This window comes from Delphinus delphis, chromosome 6 (assembly GCF_949987515.2).
Source record: "Delphinus delphis chromosome 6, mDelDel1.2, whole genome shotgun sequence".
In the NCBI taxonomy this organism is placed as follows: domain Eukaryota; kingdom Metazoa; phylum Chordata; class Mammalia; order Artiodactyla; family Delphinidae; genus Delphinus; species Delphinus delphis.
In genome coordinates this window covers 114683566-114708924 of record NC_082688.1, presented here as the reverse complement: position 1 = coordinate 114708924, position 25359 = coordinate 114683566, and the positions used below count along the sequence as shown (strand labels likewise).

The 25359-nt window shown below is 41.7% G+C and overlaps 1 protein-coding gene across 1 annotated transcript in view; it reads right to left on the bottom strand.

Annotated features, from left to right (window-relative positions):
- The window catches only part of LOC132427627 (testican-3), a 432143-nt gene that overhangs the window by 154811 nt on the left and 251973 nt on the right, over positions 1 to 25359 (bottom strand). The window contains exon 6 of the mRNA XM_060015323.2: positions 6510 to 6624. Coding sequence (XP_059871306.1) covers positions 6510 to 6624 — 115 coding nt within the window. The remainder of the gene's footprint in view (positions 1 to 6509; positions 6625 to 25359) is intronic.

Genomic DNA, 25359 nt, shown 5'->3' with positions numbered 1-25359 from the left:
GAGACCCCAAACACAGTAAGTTAAGCAAAATGAGAAGACAGAGAAATACAGCAGATGAAGGAGCAAGGTAAAAACCCACCAGACCAAATAAATGAAGAGGAAATAGGAAGTCTACCCGAAAAACAATTCAGAGTAATGATAGTAAAGATGATCCAAAATCTTGGAAATAGAATGGAGAAAATACAAGAAACGTTTAACAAGGACCTAGAAGAACTATAGTGCAATCAAGTAATGATGAACAAGACAATAAATGAAATTAAAAATTCTCTAGAATGAATCAATAGCAGAACAACTGAGGCAGAAGAACGGATAAGTGACCTGGAAGATAAAATAGTGGAAATAACTACTGCAGAGCAGAATAAAGAAAAAAGAATGAAAAGAACTGAGGACAGTCTCAGAGACCTCTGGGACAATATTAAGTGCACCAACATTTGAATTATGGGGGTCCCAAAGAAGAAGAGAAAAAGAACGGGACTGAGCAAATATTTGAAGAGATTATAGTTGAAAACTTCCCTAATATGGGAAAGGAAATAGTTAATCAAGTCCAGGAAGCGCAGAGAGTCCCATACAGGATAAATCCAAAGAGAAACACTCCAAGACCCATATTAATCAAACTGTCAAAAATTAAATACAAAGAAAAAATATTAAAAGCAGCAAGGGAAGAACAACAAATAACACACAAGGGAATCCACATAAGGTTAACAGCTGATCTTTCAGCAGAAACTCTGCAAGCAAGAAGGGACTGGCAGGACATACTGAAAGTGATGAAGGAGAAAAACCTACAACCAAGATTACTCTATCCAGCAAGGATCGCATTCAGATTCGATGGAAAAATTAAAACCTTTTCATACAGCAAAAGCTAAGAGAATTCAGCACCACCAAACCATCTTTACAACAAATGCTAAAGGAACTTCTCTAGGCAGGAAACACAAGAGAAGGAAAAGACCTATAATAACAAACCCCAAACAATTAAGAAAATGGTAATAGGAACATACATATGGATAATTACCTTAGAAGTCAATGGATGAAATGCTCCAACCAAAAGACACAGACTGGCTGAATGGATTCAAAAACAAGAGCTGTATATATGCTGTCAACAAGAGACCCACTTCAGACCTAGGGACACACAGACTGAAAGTGAGGGGACGGAATAAGATATTTCATGCAAATGGAAATCAAAATAAAACTGGAGTAGCAATTCCCATATCAGACAGAATAGTCTTTAAAATAAAGAATATTGCAAGAGACAAAGAAGGACACTACATAATGATCAAGGGATCAATCCAGGAAGAAGATATAACAATTGTAAATATTTATGCACCAGCATTGGAGCACCTCAAAACATAAGGCAAATGCTAACAGCTATAAAAGGAGAAATCGACAGGAACACAATCATAGTAGAGGACTTTAACACCCCACTTCCACCAACGGACAGATCATCCAAAATGAAAATAAATAAGGAAACACAAGCTTTAAATGATACATTAAAAAAGATGGACTTAATTGATATCTATAGACATTCCATCGAAAAACAACAGAATACACTTTCTTCCCAAGTGCTCATGGAACATTCTCCAGGATAGATCATACCTTGGGTCACAAATCAAGCCTTGGTAAATTTACGAAAATTGCAATTGTATCAAGGATCTTTTCTGACCACAACGCTACGAGATTAGATATCAATTAGAGGAAAAAATCTGTAAAAAATGCAAATACATGGAGGGTAAACAACAGACTACTTAATAACCAAGAGATCACTGAAGAAATCAAAGAGGAAATCAAAAAATACCTGGAAACAAATGACAAAGAAAACACAATGAGCCAAAACCTATGAGACGCAGCGAAAGCAGATCTAAGAGGGAAGTGTACAGCAATACAACCCTACCTCAAGAAATGAGAAAAATCTCAAATAAACAACCTAAACTTACACCTAAAGCAATTAGAGAAAGAAGAACAAAAGAACCCCAAAGTTAGCAGAAGGAGAGAAATCATAAAGATGAGATCAGAAATAAATGAAAAAGAAATGGAGGAAAAAATAGCAAAGATCAATAAAACTAAAAGCTGGTTCCTTGAGAAGATAAACAAAATTGATAAATCATTTAGCCAGACTCATCAACAAAGGAAGGGAGAAGACTCAAACCAACAGAATTAGAAATGAAAAAGGAGAAGTAACAACTGACACTGCAGAAATACAAAGGATCATGAGAGATTACTACAAACAACTATATGCCAATAAAATGGACAACCTGGAAGAAATGGACAAATTCTTAAAAAAGCACAACCTTCCAAGAATGAACAAGAAAGAAATAAAATCTATAAACAGGCCAATCACAAGCACTGAAATTGAAACTGTGATTAAAAATCTTCCAACAAACAAAGCCCAGGACCAGATGGCTTCACAGGTGAACTCTATCAAACATTTAGAGAAGAGCTAATACCTATCATTCTCAAACTCTTGCATAATATAGCAGAGGAAGGAACATTCCCAATCTCATTCTATGAGGCCACCATCACCCTGATACCAAAACCAGACAAAAATGTCACAAAGATAGAAAACTACAGGCCAATATCGCTGATGAACAGAGATGCAAAATTCCTCAAGAAAATACTAGCAAACAGAATCCAACAGCACATTAAAAGGATCATACACCATGATCAAGAGGGGTTTATCCCAGGAATGCAAGGATTCTTCAATATATGCAAATCGATCAATGTGACAAGCAACTTTAACAAATTGAAGGAGAAAAACCATATGATCATCTCAATAGATGCAGAAAAAGCTTTTGACAAAATTCAGTACCCATTCATGATAGAAACCCTCCAGAAAGTAGGCAAAGAGGGAACTTACCTCAACATAATAAAGGCCATATATGACAAAACCACAGCCAACATCGTTCTCAATGGCGAAAAGCTGAAACCATTTCCACTAAGATCAGGAACAAGACAAGTTTGCCCACTCTCACCACTATTATTCAACATAGTTTTGGAAGTTTTAGCCACAGCAAACGGAGAAGAAAAGGGAATAAAAGGAATCCAAATCGGAAAAAAAGAAGTAAAGCTGTCACTGTTTGCAGAGGACACAAAACTATACATAGAGAATCCTAAAGATGCTTCCAGAAAACTACTAGAGCTAATCAATGAATTTGGTAAAGTAGCAGGATACAAAATTAATGCACAGAAATCTCTTGCATTCCTATACACTAATGACGAAAAATCTGAAAGAGAAAGTAAGGAAACACCCGCATTTGCCATTGCAACAAAAAGAATGAAATACCTAGGAATAAACCTACCTAAGGAGACAAAAGACCTGTATGCAGAAAATTATAAGACACTGATGAAAGAAATTAAACAGGTTACAAACAGATGGACAGATACACCATGTTCTTGGATTGGAAAAATCAACACTGTGAAAATGACTATACTACAGAAAGCAATCTACAGATTCAATGTAATCCCTATCAAACTACCAATGGCATTTTTCACAGAACCAGAACAAAACATTGCACAGTTTGTATTGAAACACAAAAGACCCCAAATAGCCAAAGCAATCTTGAGAAAGAAAAACGGAGCTGGAGGAATCAGGCTCCCTGACTTCAGACTATACTACAAAGCTACAGTAATCAAGACAGTATGGTACTGGCACAAAAACAGAAATATAAATCAATGGAACAGGATCAAAAGCCTAGAGATAGGGCTTCCCTGGTGGTGCAGTGGTTGAGAGTCCACCTGCCAATGCAGGGGACACAGGTTCGTGCCCCAGTCCGGGAAGATCACACATGTCGTGGAGCAGCTGCGCCCGTGAGCTATGGCCGCTGAGCCTGCGTGTCCAGAGCCTGTGTTCCACAACGGGAGAGGCCACAACGGTGAGAGGCCCATGTACCGCAAAAAAAAAAAAAAAAGAGCCCAGACGTAACCTATGCACATATGGTCACCTTATGTTTGATAAAGGATTCAAGCATATAAAATGGAGAAAAGACAGCTTCTTCAATAAGTGATGCTGGGAAAACTGGACAGCTACATGTAAGAAGAATGAAATTAGAACACTTGGTAACACCATACACAAAAATAAAGTCAAAATGTATTAAAGACCTAAATGTAATGCCAGACACTATAAAATTCTTAGAGGAAAACATAGGCAGAACACTCTATGGCAGCAATCACAGCAAGATCCTTTTTGGACCACCTCCTAGAGAAATGGAAATAAAAACAAAAATAAACAAATGGGACCTAATGAAACTTAAAAGCTTTTGCACAGCAAAGGAAACCATAAACAAGACGAAAAGAGAACCCTCAGAATGGGAGAAAATATTTGCAAATGAAGCAACTAATAAAGGATTAATCTCCAAAACATACAAGCAACTCATGCAGCTCAATATCAAAAAAACAAACAACCCAATCCAAAAATGGGCAGAAGACCTAAATAGACATTTCTCCAAAGGAGATATACAGACTGCCAACAAACACATGAAAGCATGCTCAGCATCACTAATCATTAGAGAAATGCAAATCAGCACTGCAGTGAGGTATCATCTCACACTGGTCAGAATGACCATCATCAAAAAATCTAGAAACAATAAATGCTGGAGAGGGTGTGGAGAAAAGGGAACCCTCTTGCACTGTTGGTGGGAATGTAAATTGATACAGCCACTATGGAGAACAGTATGGAGGTTCATTAAGACACTAAAAATAGAACTACCATACCACCCAGTGATCCCACTACTGGACATATACCTGAGATAAACCATAATTCAAAAAGAGTCATGTACTGCAATGCTCATTGCAGCACTATTTACAATAGCCAGGACATGGAAGCAACCTAAGTGTCCATCGACAGATGAATGGATAAAGAAGATGTGGCACATATATACAATGGAATAGTACTCAGCCATAAAAAGAAACGGAATTGAGTTATTTGTAGAAAGGTGGATAGACCGAGAGTCTGTCACACAGAGTGAAGTAACTCAGAATGAGAAAAACAAATCCCGTATGCTAACACATATATATGGAATCTAAAAAAAAAAAAAGTGGTTCTGAAGAACCTAGGGGCAGGATAGGAATAAAGATGCAGACGTAGAGAATGGACTTGAGGACACGGGAAGGGGGAAGGGTAAGTTGGTACAAAGTGAGAGAGTGGCATGGACATATATACACTACCAAATGTAAAATAGATAGCTAGTGGGAAGCAGCCGCATAGCACAGGGAGGTCAGCTCGGTGCTTTGTGACCACCTGGAGGGATGGGATAGGGAGGGTGGGAGGGAGACACAAGAGGGAGAGGATATGGGGATATATGTATACGTATAGCTGATTCACTTTGTTCCAAAGCAGAAACTAACACAACATTGTAAAGCAATTATACTCCAAAAAACATGTTTAAAAAAAAAAAAAAGATGCTAAAGGAGCAAAACACACACAAAAAAATTAAAATTATTATCTCAAATGTTACTTAACAAGTAAAGACCAATATAAATGGCATGAATGAACTTCAAAAGTTTTATCTCTAATAAAATATTGATCATGGGACTGTAACATGTAATATCAGGTATAGAATGTTTAAGACAATAACGGCTTATACTAAATCCACTTAACATCCACTAAGTTGTTTTCCTATGCATATCCATTATTCTTATTTGTCAGGAAAAAGGCAAAAACAAATTCTCTGCATCAAGGACCCACGATAGTAGTTGTTAAATTACAACATTCAGATGGCTATAAATATATGATAAATGTTGACGATGATGCTTATGAAACAGTCTTTGTCTCAAAGACACACCTGGCCCCAGCATTTCCTCCTTCATCTATGGCTGTGAAGAACTGAAACTAGCAGCCGTGGAGATTGTTTTGAAAGGCATAAACAATATCTCAAACATAAAAATGCCATGTAAACCACAATATATAACCTGTAAAAGTCAATTTATATGCTGTAACCTGTGTCGGGTTAAATGTACTTCATTACTTTATTACATATCAAACCAATAAAAATAAAGATTTAAGAACTCTAATTGAAAGAAAGTTTAACTTATAAAATTCTTCAGCAGGAAATTTTATATACACACAGGCACACATGTACATACACATACCCACGCTCTACATGGGGTAGACACCTTTATTTAAAAAGGTTAGTATTCATTGATTCACCAGTTTCATTTTGACCAAACTAATTATCACTTACTATGTTACTACTGATCAGTTGTTGGCTCCAAATTAAAAAAGAGATGTAAAACACACATTTCAGGCAGAATAATTCACAAGAGGCATCACTGTAGTTTTCTTGTATGTAGAAATAATCATCCAGCTGTTACTATTGAAATAACAGAAATCTACAGAAAGACATTACTTGCTATGATAATTGAGGCTAAAGGGAAAAAAAATTCACTTACAGTATAATTATAAAAGCTCAGTATATGTATAGAAGTAAATTTAATTGTGTATTCAATGACTTAACATTCACCGCAAAAGATTTTAATAGAGGAAACAAATGTAAAAGTATAAATAAATTTTCATCACCTACCTCTCTTCATATTCCTGCTTGAGCCCGCGGTCGTATCTGAAGGACACGGGCAACGCCCTCCACACTTGACTGAGATCTGTTTTCCTAAGATGCATGCCTGGTATTCTAGTTTGCACTGTATAAAAAGAGAAAAAATAGTAATTCAAGTACATTTAGTTATATCAACCGGAAGTCAAGAACATGACAAAAGGGCACCTGCAGTTCTATGACACCTGCTATAGACAGGTGAATGGGACAGAGCAGAGCGTGTTACACCTGAATCCGCATCCTGTGATGCCACTCCCCGTGCGGTGTCTGGGCCAGCACTGAAACGTTCTCAGCCTCAAGTCCTAATATGAATAATGGGGAAGATAATACCTAATCTAGTGGAATCTAAAAGAGTGATACAAATGAACTTATTTACAAAACAGAAATAGAGCCACACACTTAAAAAACAAACTTTTGGTTACCAAAGGGGAAAGGCAGGGGAGGGATAAATTAGGAGTTTGGGATTGACATATATACACACTACCTTATATAAAATAGATAATCCACAAGGACCTACTGTACAGCACAGGGAACTCTACTCAATATTGTATTATAACCTATGTGGGAACAGAATTTGAAAAAGAATACACATATGCATAACTGATATACTTTGCTGTACACCTGAAACTAACACAACATTGTAAATCAACTACACTTCAGTAAAAAATCGAATCCACAGAATTTTAAGAATCAAATGCTAGTAGCTGCCATGAATCAGGCTCTCAGCAGATGTGAATAAAAGCTGAATGAAATTAAAGGCAAACGATCGACATTGTTATGGCACATTAGGACACTTTTTTTAGTTTATTTTTGTTTTAATTTTCTTTGTAAACATTGCTCTTCATAAAATTTAAGCCTGAGTAATTTAAATAATCCTTAAGATAATATTTTATAACTGTATATTTGACATGATTTTAAAAACTGCAAACCTGCTCCATCATTTAAGAGGCAATAATTATCTTCCGCCTCTAAAAAATATAGATCTTGCTAATTCTGAAGTAATGTGATTTCTTTCCTGGCTGGGTCCATAATTTACTCAGTGCAAATGATTTTAAAATTAAATAGGGCAGACTTTCTGGCTCCAACCGACAAATGTACCAGTGACTAATTTAATTCAGCTTCAGCTGATATCAGGAAGCATGGACTATACCCAATGACTAATCAGATTACTCACATATATGTAACATTTTTTTCCTTGCCGAATAACTCTAATGGACAGGCAAAATTCTTAACTAGGCCTGTTACAAAAGATAAAAAATTATTATATTTGAAATATATTTGTAGTGGCTTAGTGGGCCTTTTGGAGGAATAAACTCTTTCAAAGGTATCATTATTTTTCATTATTCAATCTTTCAAGAATCCAAGAAAAATGACCTTGTCACATAAAATCGCAATGAATTTTAAATGTAATTTAAAATGCCCAATAGTAATCAAATGTAGAAATAAATAAAGAGATTATGAGTTTTTTAATAAAAGACAATTTACATGAAACCTTGAGACTTCAAATTTAATATTATTTACTGTAACTACTTTTAATTTAATATTTCAGAAACCTGGATTGGTCATAAGATAATGACACAATTTAAGAAAAGTTCAAGAGCAATTGTAAGTGGCGTATGAAGAGACAAAGCCAAAAGTCAATATTAATTACAGCTAATGTGGAATTTTGAAATCTGAAAATGTTAGGTCCTTTCAAAGATGTAACGCCATACTCATTTACATTTTAAATGTAGTTTATTTTAGCAGTGATTTTTTTTAATAAAAAAGGAATGTCTGAAAAATACCTGAATAAACAACAAAAATAGCACAATCTTTATAAAAGTTGATTTAATTTTCATCAAAAAAGTTTGACCTCTTAGCTAATTTTCTTGGATATGTGACAATTTAAAAATTTCACAGCTGTCTTTAAAACTTGCATGATATGATGAAGTTGTAGCTTTGTAAAGAATTCTTTATCAAGAATTACATCGTAAATGAAACAATTTCTCTTTCAGAATGATTCTGTGGAATACTTCTGTTCTGTATGCATGTCTGTAAAGAGCAACAGAATCAGATGTCTAGCAAATACACCCTATGTGTATAGTTATATGAATCTAGCTTCCTGTCATCAGAAAATCATTTATTTTTTTAACTCATGAATTGATTTTGAAAAAAATCTTCATGAAGAATTTTATTCAAAGAATATAAAGATATTAAAAGTACTATTTAAAAATATCTTTTAGCTACACCCACTGATTGCATTTCTAATTAATAATATTCAATTTACTTAATTATCCAAAGCTGAAATATTTATAACAGTATAAGTGAACTAAAACATCACATAAAAGGCATGCTCATTAGTCTGTAATTAACCCAAAATGCAAATACAGTAGAGGAAGACATGATTAATGCATTCCTGATTACCTAAGACCTTTAGTCTTGAGAACACTTGAGTTACCAGTGATTCTGAGGACTCAGCCTACAGGATGGGTTTTCTAATGTCAAAACTGACAACTGTCAGGGAAAATAAGTTATTTGTTTAAAAACAGGGTCAAAGAAGAAGATGTGATCTTTCCACCCGCAGAAAAGGACTCTGGCCAGGAGACCCTGGGATTGGCCACTGGTAAGGTTTGTAAGATGACGTAACCCCCATGGTCAGGGACATGGCTTAGACCAGAGGTTCTTGTCCAGGGGCTAACTCTGCTCCCTGGGGACATCTGGGGACAGTTTTGGTTGTGACCATGGGGCGGGGAGCGGGGGGGATGCTGCTGAATTACTAGCTAGAGGCCAGAAGCGCTACTGAACACCTCGCAGCACACTGGTCAGCCCCTCCAGATTAAAGCGCTACCCGGCCTCGCATGTCAGTAGAGCCGAAGCTGAGGAGCCCTGTTAGGGGTGCTGGTCCTCCAAAAGACATCAGATGGATTAACTAAACTCTCAACGCCTCATCCACACTTCCTTAGGGTGTTTTTTCTTGAGCATTCACTAAAGTAACACATAAAAAATAAAAACAATGGTATAAACAAACTACCAGCTACAAGTACTTTATTTTTTAAATTTTATTTTTAGTAAATTTATTTATTTTATTTATTTACGTTCGGCTGTGTTGGGTCTTTGTTGCTGTGTGTGGGCTTTTCTCTAGTTATGGCGAGCAGGGGCTACTCTTTGTTGTGGTGCACAGGCTTCTCACTGCGGTGGCTTCTCTTGTTGCGGAGCATGGGCTCTAGGCGCGTGGGCTTCAGTAGTTGTGGCACGCGGGCTCTAGAGCACAGGCTCAGTAGTTGTGGCGCACGGACTTAGCTGCTCTGCAGCATGTGGGAACTCAGACCAGAGCTTGAACCTGTGTCCCCTGCATTGGCAGGTGGATTCTTAACCACTGAGCCATCAGGGAAGCCCTACAAGTACTTTAATTTCTCAGAAAACCCAGAAAATACAAAGCATTTTGTAAGACAAAGACAACAACAACAACAACAGACAACAACATACAGTTTATCAACAGCAACGTTCATGAGGCATCCCTGAGTGTGGAGCTCCGGGATCTGATGCATTACTGTTTTGATCATTGAGTAAGACAGGCATACTTTTAAAAATAAATTTTACAAGTCCTACTTAGCTTCTGCATCTGATCAGAAATATCAATACATGGCTCAAATGGGGTTCAAGCACTCTTTTATAGTGTTTCTAATGTAGAACAAGAATGTAATTATCAGTAGGTAAAACAGCAACTATGTTCTGTGTGGCATTGTAGTGATAAACACATTTCTTCAAGTGAAGATAAACTGAGGAACACGGGATGCTACGCATCACTTTTCAGCCTCCGTTTTACCTGGGCTGGACTGGCTAACACACCACATCATCCCTATTTAATACCTTAGAGGCCCAGTATCTCAGACACGCCCTGCGCTTTCACAGGCGGCTTTCCTCGCGTCAGCATGGCGCCCCCTTCCCGAGCACAGCCTCCACCTGGGTTTCCTGGTCCCTGCTCTGTGTGGCCCAGCCCAGCCCAAGGCAGCCTACCTAGGAGGGGGTAGAACCCTGACCCCTTCCTTCAGCTGGGATTTACCATCTGCGCGCACACCCTCATTTCTCTTTTTGGAACACCCTACGTTTCGTTAAGGAGCAACACCCTGCTGATTCGGGCACCTTACTTCTCTTTCCACTACAGAATGCTCCATCACACACCTCACATGGGGACTCAGGTGACCTGTCGCCCTCCCACATTCGTAACTGGACCTGGGGGGTGGGGGCAGGTCCCCTGGGGGCTCACGGCAGGTGTGGGCACAGACATGAGGGTCCTGCACCCGAGCAGTCTCCGGGGCTCCCCGACAGCCACGTCAGTCCCCTTCTTCCAGACACTTGGCTTGCCCTCCACCAGGCCTCCAGTCAGCATCTTGAGACCGGGCTTCGGAAAGGACCCGCGGAACGTGGGCAGACCGAGGTGAGGTCACAGGAGGGCAGGAAGGATGCTTCAACCTGAGTTCATACATTTACAAGCCTTGTCCTGTCCTGCAGACATGAACAGGAGAATACTGCTGCTCCGGCGGGCAACTCAATCACCTGACAAGGAGAACTGCCGAAAAGAATGAGGCAAGAAGAGCATCCTTAACCCTCACCTCACCACACACATTCTCTTACATCTAGTGTAGCCTCTGGACCAGTATGTCGTATGGTCTCCAATTCTGCAAACAGGAATGAGTATTACAGATGTTCTTCCTTCCAAAATTAAACACCTCACCGCAGAAACCTGCCTCGTTTGGCACACAGAGCTTAGCATCCCGCAGGGCAGCATCAGAACACGCCAAAGAGAAAACGGTGGGCGTGGGGTGCGGACTCAGAACTGGTTTGGGGCTGGTTTTCCTTTGCTCAGTCTTTGTTCCAGGTGTCCCTGGGGTTTCAACACTGCATTCTGCCTTCAACTCAATTTAATCCAGAGTAATCCTACAAGGTCAGGATGCGTCATGACCCTCACCTCAGGCAAGGCTGCTAGTGTATGCATAAAGAAAACCCGCTTTTCATGCATTGAATCATTTAGTGGAGCTGCAGGACCATCTAGTCAGGGTCTCCTAGTCCACGATTTCTGTGCATAAGGAAGAGCTCACGTATGGATTTTCCTCTTTGTTAGGCCGTTGTTGTAAACAGTTATTCTAAACTTCAAAATCTGGTAATAAATTTAAAAGATTTTAAGGGTCAAAAGGATAGTATGTTTATTTTACCATCATTTCATGCTTGCATGTTTCACTGAATTTTCTCATTAAACCAAAATTCTTACTTAAATTACTCCAAATGAAAGTTTCTTTCAAGTATCAGTAATAGTTTCAATTAAAATAAGACCTATAAAAACATATTGTTTGATGACTGATACAATACATACATGAAATTAATAAAATTATTTTAAATGACTATTGATTTGTATTTCCTTTATTTACCTTCACATATATAACATGAACTTTCTAAGATAACAACTCAGAATTTTCCAGAGGTGCAGGAGTGGTTAAAAATACTTAAGAAACGGATGAACACAGAAGGCTGTGACACCAAGCACTCCTAAAAAGGAGGATGACATTTGAGGAGACATTATCTTTACAGATACAAATGACAGTGAATTTCTAAAAAAAGAATGGGAGTAGGAAACAAGAGGTGTATTTTAAAAAACATACAAGGAGATGAAAGAATCAGGACAGAAGGTTACATTTAGGTAACAAGAGACAAGCCTCTGAAGACCTCAAAGCAGCAGAAGACACCAACGATAATACAAACATGGCAACACTGACGTGTGATGGTTTGTGCACACGTTGTAATGTCTGTGGGGCTTACACACTGAACTTCTCATTTTAACTGTTCTCTAATCAATAGAAAGCACGAGGAAATTCCTTGTTTATCACGCTTAAGAAATACCAAGCGCCTGTTAAAAAGTATGTACTACTCTTAAAGCTAAGACATGCACCGAAGGCTCAGCTGCCCTATACAGTTTGATGCACTGGTAGCAAAGATGCCCTTTGGGATGAACGGAAAGAGAAAGAGGGGAAGAGGGGCGCCATGAGCTTTGACACAAAGATACCAGGACACAAGACTGGGTTTTCCCGCTGTGTCAAGTGTCCCCTTGAGTAAAGGGGAGGGGCTCACTGAGGAGCTAGCGCTCCAGAGCAAGGGTGCCCTCTGTCCACTGACCTCAAGAGGGCACCTGCAACCACGACCGTGATGGGAGAGAAGATCTTCCGCTTCCCAGGAAGGACGGAGGGCCTGCTATCGGGGTGGTCAGAACACAGGATGAAGGACGAGTTACTACAGGGAAGGTGAATGTAAAAAGGACAAACGCCAGAGTCAGGTGAAGCAGAGTGGCAGCAAACTAGACGGCCTTTCTGAGGCGGAGAGTGCGTCCAATACTAAGAATAAACTACCATCCTGCTGGAACACCTACTCACACGGACATACATCTGGGACCAATTCACAGGCATCCTTGTGCACAAAACTACTCAAATGAGTTCACACTCATCCCTCTGATTCCGATCCAACGCCCAGGATCCCTTCAGGCCTATTTTCCGCATTTGTCAGCACTTGGTTCAACAAGGAGAAATGTGGATCCAGTCACATGCTCGACCTACTTTCATAATTATTCCACAGCACCACTCACGGTCCTCTCCTCAGCATGGAAGGTCCCGGAGCAGCCGCACTGGACGCCCAGGCTCTCAGGCGCAGGCAGGCACCCCTCCGGGACCGAGGTACCGGTTCAACCCACCTCGTGCAGTGGGTCCCACGGAGCGCGAGGCCCAGGGAGGGACCTAACTTTCCTTCCTGTAGCTCCATCAGTTTCTAAGAGAGGAGCGCTGAGATCTCAGGATGTGTTAGAGAGATGCGACAGTTTCTCCCTGTAGAAACTGCTTTATGTATCTGGGGACTAACTATACACACGTAAGACTGGAATTCTTCGATTTTCCAGGTGAATTAACATATTAATCATTATGCAGTAATCCTTTTCATCTTCTACGGCTTTTATCTGAAGATCTAATTTGTCCGACTATTCTGCAGTACTGGGAGTCGAGTCCCCAGGGATCTCCTATGTTTCTACACATCTTGGAGCAGAGGCACTGAGTGCCTTTTGCTTTGTGGAATCTCTTAAATTTGTCTGAACATCGAGAGTCCTTGCCGGAGAGAGATGACGTGTCCTCTGCAGAGAAGGCAGATTTGTTTGCTTCTCAGTAAAACAGAGGTAACTCCCCCCCAGGGGGCAGAGGGTGGGCAGGCCTGTCTGCAGCCCGTGGTCACCCACGGGGTTTCCTGTGCTGTGACACAAACCCCGTGTGTGTGGAGCACACAACTGGGTCACTCCGCACGGCCCTTGGGCCTTGTGGGGGAAAGAGAATGGACGCCAGCACGAAGACCGAGCTGTTGGTGTCGTGAGTAACAAGTGACCCAGTAGGCCCGTGTCTTCTGCAGTGCGCATGAAACAGGGTAAAAATCCCAGACCCTCACAGTTCTCCACAGTTTTTTGCGGCAGCAAAGACGCTTTCTGGAGAAGAGAGGACTCTGGGCCCCAAGCCCAGGTCAGAAGAGGAGGAGATACTCGGGGCAAACGCCCTCAGGCCAGTCACAAGCCAAAGCCGGCGACAGGCTCACCCACTGTCCCCCGGTTCCCGAACCCCTGGGCCTGCGCGCAAGGCGCGGCACCGAGCGAAGCCGGCCACACGGGCTCTGCTTACGGCTCCCAAGCGCCGGGCGGGACGCGGAAGGCCGTGCCGCTGAGCACGAGGCCAGCTGTCCAGGTCCCGAACGAGGCGGAAGGCCACGCACACGCACCCTGCTCCGGCCGAGAGCTGTGGCCCTCGAGGGGCCGTTCAAGTGTGGCCACGACGGACGTGCCGGGCCTGCTGGGGAGGGGCAGTTGGATTGAGCCGAGGGCCCGGGCAGGGCAGGCAAGCCCGCTGCCCTGTCGGGGGCCCCTTCTGGACCGGCTGGCGCCCATGCCCCACGCTGCCTGAGCCGGAGCGGCGTGCCCTCGGGGGGGAACGCCCGGGCGCCACCGCTGAAGCTTTCGCGCTGACCCCTTCCTCGCCGTCTGCCTCCAGAGCCGCCGGACGCCTGCACTGTCCGGCATCTTCGGCGTCCACAGGGGGCCCTGTGCGAAGGAGAGTCAAGCCTCGCTCTGCACGGAGGGGATGGCCGATCCACTCCGGACAAATTTCAGGGGCCTGTTCACTACAGCTCCTTAAACGACGTGGGTGGTTTCGCACGGTCAGCGTCTCCCACGCGGAAAGAACGCTGTTACCCCTTAGGTCGCCACCCCCAAAGTAGCCCCGGCCCCGGACTGTTCCCTTCGGGCCTTGGGGGAAGAATGACGGTGCCCTACGTGGTCCTTTCATCAGCTCAGCTGACAGGCTGACCAGAAGCCGTCCAGCAAGCTGTGTCCACGCCCCACTGCATCCCCGATGGACCCTTCTGGGGCCTAATCTCTCCTGACCCGCTTTCAGGTGACACTGTTGCTACTGCAGTTGCATCAGCTGACCGTGGACGCAGTGTTGAGACATATCTGCGTTATGAGTTTGACGTACTGGACTATTTGTCGTTTGACCTCAGGGCAACTTTTATCACAAAATCTACTCATTCACAGGCTGACAGGCACAGCTGACTGCGTTGCATGGAAAGTCCTTGCCCCTCACCGTCCACAAACTACTGATCTTGGTCGGCAATGGCTGGTCTCTTCAAAATCCTGCTCAAAAGGGTTTCTGACTGGACCTGCCTCACTGACTAAGGCAGTGTGGCCACAATTCCACTGCTTCCAGAAAGGGAACATAACCGCTCGGCTGGCTCCTGGGTAACGGAAGCACGAGAGAGACTATATGGACTTATTTAAACCTTCAGGATCTTTACTTTCTTTCCTAATTGATATTGCAGGCTGGTCCGACGCTGCACCTCTGCGTGACGGCCTGTCCACAGGGGACCTTGGGCATTAAACTCAATTCTGGTTCCAGCCCCTGGATTCCCTGGTTGGATGGAGGTGGTCCTGGACATTTGTCCATGCAGGTCACAGGCAGGGATGTAACGGGTCTCTAACTTTCACAAAAGTGCCCTCTTCCCTCCTGGGCTGGACGCTTATAGATGAACTGTTTATGGGTGAGGTTGAGAGGCTGATAGGAAGAAATGGGACCTCTGAGTTGCTGTCATTGGCAGGGTAATTTTACGGTAACACAGGGAGAGCCACAACCCCAACACCCGGGGAGGGGACGCCTCAGGCCCTGGGAAGTGGCGGAGGGAGAGGCATCACAGATGCTCCGTCTTCCAGAACAATGCCTGTCTCTCCCCGTCAAAGGAGGTGCCCTGTGTGCCCTCCCAGTGCTGCAGATGCCTTATTTAAAATACCTGACTGCTGGAGTTGCCCTCCCTGGACTCCCCTTCTCCATCCTTCCTAACTTATCACGCAGCCTCCAGGAACAGGAAGGCATGGACCAGCTCCTGAAACTCCTGTATAAACACCTGCCAACATGTCCAGATGCCTTTCCCAGACCCCATTCTTAGCCATCCTCGGAGGTGGATGGATGCCACCAGGATTGTCTTTTGGAAAAACATAGGACATAGGGAACAGGCTTCTTTCCAGCTTTCACTCCAAAAACAGGAGCAGAGTCAATTATTCCAACTCAGTTGGGACACCTAAGCTCTCCCAGCCAGGCTGGAGGGCACATGGGATGCCCTGTGTTCCCTGAACAACGTAGGTCCTGCCTGCAGGTCATGGCAGTTTTAACAACACTTTCTTTCCAGGACACCCTGCACATTACTGGTGATAGACACCAGGCATGAACTCACCTCTGTCTTAAAAAAATGGTGATGTGCTCCCGCTGGGTGGTCTGAGACCATCACCTGCTTTAGGAAATGCCCCTAGCAGATGGTGTAGCCTTCAGATACCTGAGGAGCTCTCTCCACAGGGAAGGGACCCTCGGGCATTCAGTTTCAGGTGACACACCTGACTCATCCCTATGAGCATCTTCCAGGAAGTTCTCTCCCTAACAGGAGGGATCCAATTAGAAAAGCTGATATAAAAACTGTCACTGATCTTAGGTGAGGTGATCAATGACACCATGTTGCTCCTGGAAGGGATTCACTTCAGCTTCAAGACTGACCACTGGATGACATCATTGTCATAAAAGCCTCCTTGGCCAAGTGAGGTCTATGCAGTCACTAATGCACCCTGCTGTCCCTGGGTTAAATCCTCAGGACAAGTGGTGAGACGAAGACAGACATTTGAGGCAAAAGCCACTTGGATTTCTAAGGCAGACCTTGGGGGTTTACGGGGTTTGTGGGGAGGTGGGGCCCGGGGCCCTGGAGAGGGGAGGTGTCAACACTGCAAACAGGCTGGTCTCCCCTTCTGCTTGGATCGCCCTGGGTGTCAGCCTTCGTTAAATGCTGCCTGAGATAAACTGACCGGGATTGGCCCCTGCACTGTTGATCGTATGGATGCAGTGGTTGATGGAGCGAGGTACTTACAGGAGAAGTCTCTGGCCAAGAAGATAGGGAATGAGGGTGGATATGATAAGAGCCAGTTCTGCTAGGTCACGCATAGTTATGCATGTCTTCCCGTCAGAGGCACAGACAATTTGTTCTGTACGAGGATGTTTGTGTAGCAGACTTGGAAGAGACTTTCTCCTGAAGTATCTGCTTTTAATTATCTTTAGCTTTCAATATCATAAGTGTGCTTTTCCACTGTTTTATGAATTCCATTAATCTTGTTGAGATCATCTTTGTGTAATGGTATAATATTTTTGGCAAGTAATGTGGCTTTTTAATCTGGCTGGATTTTATTTTGATAATCAATCATTTCTTCTTACTTTTCTCACCTGGCACATTGTACTTCTTGTATTTGTAGATTCATGCCTTTCAACATTTCTGGAAAAATTTTCAATATCTCTTTTAACATTTTCTCCACCTTATTATTTCTGGCTTCTCTTTCTGTATCTCAGATTAAATTTACTTATCCCTTCTCATTCTAGTCTCTATCCCCTATTACCCTTTTTGGATAATTTTTCTGAAATATTTTCTGAAATATATCAGTCATTTTTCTGAAATATATAAATACACAAATATATACACATAGACATTATGTTTATATACTTAACTTATTTTTGTTACATATATTTTCTGTTTTTTATATGCATATTATCACATGCATATGCATATATTATAGTTCATTAATTCTCTTCATCTAATGTCTAATTAAATATATTTAATTTTTAAATATATTTTTAATTGAACAGGTCATATTTGGTTATTTTGCAAATCTAATATTTTCTGAAATTATGTTGGTCTTCCTGTATCTTTCAACACCACTTTAAGTCTGTAAACATTTTACACGTTAAAAACATTTCATATAGTGGTTGTATGTTCTGTTTTACCTAATTATTTATCTGATAGTTTTGATATTTAAGTATTGAAACCTGTCTAGTTTTGTTCTTAGATTGTTCCCTCCTTACCTGTTGGCTTTTGTCATTTAGTTTGTTGGTTTATTTATATTAGTCTGTTTCTTCCTTATAAGATTTATTGGTATGTGAACGAAGAGTTGGCAGAATACCATCTGGAGAATCCTTAGGAGTCTGGATTCCTGGTACTTTTCTACAGAGAGAACTTATGTTGGGATTTTCAAGTGTCGGGGTACTGAGTACACAGAATCCCTTAAATTCTATTTATCATCCCTGGGGCTTCCCCAACCTCTGCTCTGAGGAGGTGAAATCCAAAACCCCAGGTCTGTAAGAGAACAGGTTCAAAGGTATAAATATTGTACCGCAATAATGGTATTTTATTACCCAATAATGGTATTATTTCTTTTTTGCCCCCCCAGTTTCTATATTAGAGCTTAATTACCTCCTAGTTTCAGCTGGCTTTTGTTTAATTGGCTTGTTTCAGAAGCCATAGCATCCTTAACCTGTTGTCTGTTCACAGAACTGGATCAATTTCCTTGGTGGAGAGCATTGAGGTGGAGCGAGATAACAGACATTGAAATACACAGTGATCACAGAGAGATGGCAGGAAATCTATAATTTGCCCATGCGTTCACTGGAAGGGTATGACAGCCACACACTACTGTGTTTATTCCATAATTTACATGATTATAAATCTACACACATATAAGTACATACTATACAGGACACACTTGACTTTTCTTTGCCGAGAAAAATAATTTCTCACTGTATTAACACCACATTCCTATAATAATGTTATCCACATTGCTATTAATAAATCATTAATATGCATAAATACATACCGTATTACATTACACTGATTTATTACATATTATTTCCTATCTTTCGTACTTTTATTTGTAGCCACATTATTAGCCTTGCTGTTTACCAGCCCTGTGACCTTATGAATATATTTAATATCTTTGTGCTTCAGATTCCTTATCTTTAAATTATTAGTGAGTGTTTTTTGTGTCTCCTACTGTTGTCTGAGGAATAATTCATATGAAAATTATCACATTACATTAATAAATACGTGCATTAATATAGTAACTAAGAGCAGCCATCAACACACACTAGGCAGGCACTCAGTATCAGCCTTCTGAGAATCTTTTCTCTGCCGGCACGAGTTGTGATTTAGACAAAAGAGATGCAGACACAGCTTTTCCAAAGGTGCTACCAGCACGCTGGCCCTGAACTTGCTAGAAACTCATGGTATATCTCAGCGGGAACGCCTTCTACCAGCAGGGTAAGAATGCCTCAGTTACCTTCACACATGGATGCCTCTTTATCTTGCTATAACCTGAGTTTTTAAAAGAGCTGGAATATACATGTCTTCTCTAAATCTCTCCTATTGCCTATCATGATTCTAGCTTCTTGATAAAGTGACGAATAATTGAGGTTACAAAGGACATCACTAGGGTAAAACCCAGGCCTGATAAGGACATCAATCAGGAGCTCGCTGGCCTGTCCACGCCCAGAACAGCACAGTGGCCACCGTGTGCCTGAAGCTGACCTTGATCCTGGCGTCGTTACTTTCCAGCTTCACGGCTGCTCTGTGTCTCCTCTCCCTTATCTAATGATTGTGGACCACTAGAGAATCTGTCTTCTAGGGTTGTTTTAAATATCAGGTTAGCGCACAAAATATTTAGACCATTACTTGACATCGTTGCTCAATTATTTTAGGAATTCCTGCCTCTATGACTTTAACAGCGACAGCTACTACATGCCAACGACTACCGTTATTACACTTCCCTTAGAGAATATGCATATTCAAGCATGCTCTACATATGTCAAGATTTTTAGAAAACCGTCTCCTTAGAAATGCAAACCCTGTGGAATATTTACAAAATACAAGTTCCTTTCATTGAAAAGGCAAAAATTATATTATCTAAGAAAGCACGGAGATTCCACCAGTGAACATAGGTGTTGTTCTCTCATTTTTAATAGATAATAACACAAAATATAGACACTGACCCTGCATGTTCTATTCTACGAGGGCTGCAAAGAACCTGATTAGCATATACAAAACCTGTATGTAACTTCATACCTAATGGTAAAATACTGAAAACTTTCTCCTAAATTTGGATTAAGGCAAAGAGGTACATTGAACATTGTACTGAAAGCCTTAACCAGAATAATAAGGCAAAAAAAAGAAAAAATGCATAAAAAGAAGGAAAGGAAGAAATAAATCTGTGTCTATTCAAAGAGGATGATTATAGGCGTAGAAAATCCTGAGACAGCCACAACAAAACACTGTTAGAAATAAGTGAATTTAGCAAGGTGTCAATAAACAGGGTCAGTATAGAAAGATTAGTTATATGACAATACACTAGCAAATAAACGTCACAACTAAATTTACAGTAGCATTAATAAAAATAAGTTAGCAATACATTTAACAAAAAATATTACAGGTCCCTATACCAAAAACTACAAAACTTTTATTAACTTTAGCTAACAAAATGAAGACATATACCTAGTGTGTGGATTTGAAGATTGTTATCCATCTCCTCAAATTTATCTACAGATTTGACAAAATCTTAATGATTATTCAAGCTGTTTTTTTGTAGAAATGACAGACCGATTCTAGAATTCATATGGAAATGCAAAGGGCAAGTGCTGAAGCAGCACTGAAAAGGTGGAATCAAGTCAGACTTGCAGCACTTGAACTCAAAACTTAACATAAAGATACAGGCAAACAGGTTGTGCGGCACATCCTAGGGGCAGATGAATAATTCCCCGAGACAAAACAGACACAGAGGGCTTCCCTGGCGGCGCATTGGTTGAGAGTCTGCCTGCTGATGCAGGGGACACGGGTTCGTGCCCCGGTCCGGGAAGATCCCACATGCCGCGGAGCGGCTGGTCCCGTGAGCCATGGCCACTGGGCCTGTGCTCCGCAGGGGCAGAGGCCACAGCAGTGAGAGGCCCGCGTACCGCAAAAAAAAAAAAAAAAAAAAAAAAAAAACCCAAAAAAACAGACACAGAAAGACTCCCACTTTCAGGACCACTTCATTTTTGACAAAGAAACCTAGGCAATCTGATGGGGCAAAAACAACAAATGGATGTTCCCACAACTGGCTACACTGAAGAAGTGATATTCACCCCCTGCCTCTTACCAAACACAAAGACCAATCACCACGTACACACAAACCTAAGAGTTAAAACTTTCAGTCTCCTAAGAAAACACCGAAGATTGTCTTCTACAAGAAGTTATAACCATAGAAAACTGATGATTTAGGCTTCTGTATCATGCAAAAATCTCTAAAAATATAATTCTGAAAAATGGCTCTGAAACCACAGGCTTCAAACCAGTGACAAACAAGCAACTATAAACTTAAAGGGCATATATTGCCATCTTTACTTAGTGATTCAAATAAAAATAGTTATCACATTTATTATGCGTAGTAAAAATGAAGGGCACTTAATTTTTTAAAAAGGTTTTCTGCTCCAAATTCCTATTTAAAAAAAAAAAAAGTGGGGACTTCCCTGGCAATGCAATGGTTAAGAATCCGCCTGCCAATGCAGGGGACATGGGTTCGAGCCCTGGTCTGGGAAGATCCCACATGCCGAGGAGCAACTAAGCCCATGTGCCACAACTACGAGCCTGTGCTCTAGAGCCCACGAGCCACAACTACTGAGCCCGCGCACCGCAACTACTGAAGCCTGTGTGCCTGGAGCCCATGCTCCACAATGAGAGAAGCCACTGCAATGAGAAGCCCACACACCACAATGAAGAGTGGCCCCCGCTCACCGCAACTAGAGAAAGCCCACGGGCAGCAACGAAGACACAACACAGCCAAAAAAAAAAGCAAAAGCAAAAATGATCTCAATTTAGACAATGGACACTGGACTTCACTGAGACACTGGGCAAATTACTTCACTTCTGTGCATCAGTGCATCTATAAAAGGGACAACCGTAAGTTAATATACTCAAAGCGTTTACAGTATCTGCCCCCAAAAAGAGCTAAATAAATGCTTGATCAGTGTAGACACACGTATCTATATGAGAGTATGAAGTTCAATGTAGTGAAAAGGTCATGGGCCACCGCACTGCAAGATCAATGCACAGGTTACAGCAGATGTCAGACAAGAGGCAGGCACAGGGCAGGTCCCCACAGCCGAGCCCTGGCATCCGCCCTGGGAGGCAGTGGTCCGAGCACTGGGAAGGCCCTCAGAACTCAGTGTCCAGCTGTCACAGCAGCGTGGCCGAACTTCCGTGCCCTGGGGCAAGGCACCCAGGTCCTCGCTAAGCCTCTGTCCAAAGGTGGTCACTGCACAGTCTAGGACCACCGGGGATTTGAGAACAAAAAGAAGCAGAAGATGATAAGGGACTCATAACACTGCCCACTACTTCATTTCCACCTAATAAGGAAAGAGCTTTGGAATAATCACTGAATTTGGCATTTTCTGAGTTGCTGGTAAATGTTGTCAGTCTTGGTGAAGCCGTGGCAAAGAGTGTCCAGTGTGTCATGGAGCAACTGGCAAGGCAGAGTGCGAAACAAGCGGTAAAGACCACGGGTCAAAACGTAGATTCAGATTTTACTGATGGTCGCTACTTCAAAGATAAGTGTGTGACAACACGTACGTTTCCCAACTTTTCATTCTCCTAAGGAACTACATTAAACATAATTAAAGAAATTAAAGAAATCACAAAACCTCTATAATATCTATGGAGTTTGGTGAAAGACCATTTAACACACAGTTACTCACACAAAAGTAAGATTATAATTTCAAAAATAAATCAATATATCAATGTAGAAACTAGTGAACACTGTCCTAAACTCATTCAATATATATAACTCAAGAGTCTTGAACAGGTCAGGAAAGCAAGCCTACGTCTCTGTCAAGGCTACGGAAAAGCATAAAATTATCCATGAAGCAAAGTCCTGGGGAAGGAGATGCAGGTGTTTGGGGTATCGAGAGATTAAAGCCTTAACTCTCAAAAATACAGCATCCCAGCCAGGAGCCAAAAGCCAAGCCAAGTTGAAAAGCAGTTCAAAGAGAAACAGTGCACATCTATTCCTGACTGTCGATCTTTCAAAATAAAATGAGCTCAAAGTGTTCAGGGGAAGGAAGGCAGGACATGTAAATACCAAATGCTAACAGGAGAACGTGGAAACTTACAATGGAATTTTCTCAAATTACAAGGAAGAGTAAATGCTTCCACTTCAGTGCTAATGTTACTGTTCTACTTTATTAAATACAAGAACAACAACTGTTATATCTAAGAATTCAAAGGCAATAGATTGAAGAGATGCAACGGTGGTTCTCAACCATGCCTACACATAAAAATCACTTGGGGAGCTTTCAAAATTTAGATTCCCAGGGCCTCGTCCCAAACCAATTTAAGTGGCATCTCTGCAGCTGGTGTCGGGAACTGCAGAATAAGACGCAGAAGCTTTCTATTTACTTGCCTTTCCTCAACACACACACACACACACGCAGTTTCCTATACTGACTGGTATTTATTGCAATAGTTCAGCTCCCAAGCACTGCATGACTAAAAATCAGAAAAAAGTATCAAAAACCACCCAGCACGTTGTGCCTGGAGAGTTCACGTTACAGACACCCGGCTGAGCTCTAGAACATCAGTATTGTTTGCTGACTTCTGCTCAGCAGATATAGCTTACAACCTACACAAGTCAGACACAAACATGCCCTAGTTCTAACATAGATGCTACATTGGAGAACAATTCCTGGTTTCACTGAAGCCAGGCAACACAATGCAAAGAGACGTTGCCTGAAGGAAGAAACAGAGACCTTCACCTTTTGTGTCAATTTCAGGAATGATTACCTCTCAAACAGCCTTGAACAGACTTATATTTACATTTTTCTGCTACTGCTGAATTCGGAAGAATTCGGAAAACATGGGTTCTTCTGAACAGAATGATTAAGTAGACTTCCAAAATAGTCCATCGCTTTTCTTAACATGAAAAAAATTAGATAACATTACGAAAACACTTTTTATGAAAATCACGAGTCCCAATATTTCTCCAAGTAAATCTATGTTTTCAGTTATTCATCTGTGCCTTTGCCTTTTCTGTAAACATTTTAAAAACACTCCTCTGAGGACGGCTACACAAGCTGACACATTCAGGGCTTGAAGGCTAATAAAATAATTATTCAAAATCGGTTCCTTTGTGTCATGAGGCGCACTTTCCAAGATTAAATCCTTGTTACGACCTTTGACTAAAGTTTCCTTCGGAGACCTTCTGATAACTGTCTTTCTCACCTCAGCCCCAGCGCCTGGACCTACTGTGCTTTGTAACGACCTCTCCTCCAATTATGTTGTACGGCGGAATATAACTTAATGCTTCATCTCGATAAATTGAGCTGAAAGTAATGAGAAAATATTGTGGGCCTAAAATAAAACATATAGGAATATGGTTTGCAGTAGTAAAACAAAAACCAAACCGAACCGAAAACCCTGTACGTCAGTGCAGGGTGTCCGTAATACAGAGGGATGGTAAGAAGACCCAGATGTAGGGTCCCTCGCTCTGGACCAGATGGCCTGGCTCTGGTCAGTCGTCATCATATCAGGATCACTCAGCTCCAAGCAAGGAGCTTCCCGGATTGCGCGGAGCTTGGGATTTGGAGCTCTACCTTTACTCTGAGCGCAAATGCCCACCAGCCCCCAAAAGCTGTTTAAATCTGCCCTGTCAGCGTTTGCCTGGTCACTGACAAAGCTGAGTGAGGCAAGAGCCGGAAGAAGGGTCCCGTGACTCCTGCACCTGCCTTATTTATTATCTTGTTCATATGACAAGATAAGCTTCTCCAGACGGCACTGGCCTCTGCAGTCTTTGTTCGGGATGCCTAAAGAGCCCAGGGCAATGCCTGTCTCACAGGAGAAAGGTTGAGGCCTTCATGTGAATTTAAATCCCATGAATTTCTAAAAAGTGTTAGTAAGAAGAGTTTAGCCTGGGTTCCTCCTGGGCTGAGATCACTATTTAGTTTGCATTATATTATACAGTTCAGCTTGCTGTCAGTGTAGACACTGAAGGCTAGAATTGGTGATCAAAAGTGGAAAAAATCACGAACTTAAATGAGAATCAACAGAAATGAGGATTGAAGTTTGGGTTGACTAAAAACTCATATTCATTTGAACCATGTTCTTTTTATTTTTATGTCTTTCTATACAAACAAGGCACACATTGAAAGTGAGACATATCCAAAGAAATGTTAAATTAATAATTCAAGGATGGATTATTTAGAATAATTCTATTGACAATATCAGTGAGGGTGTAGGATTGTAAGCTGGGGCTTCACAACAGTGGGAAACCCCGAGGAATTGTGAATCCACGTGAATTAGCCTACTTATGGCAGGAGTATTTAGTCCTGAGTGGGAGACTGTGTTTCTCTAAAATCATCAGACAAAGACTCCCACGTGGTCTCAACAGGTAGAAACC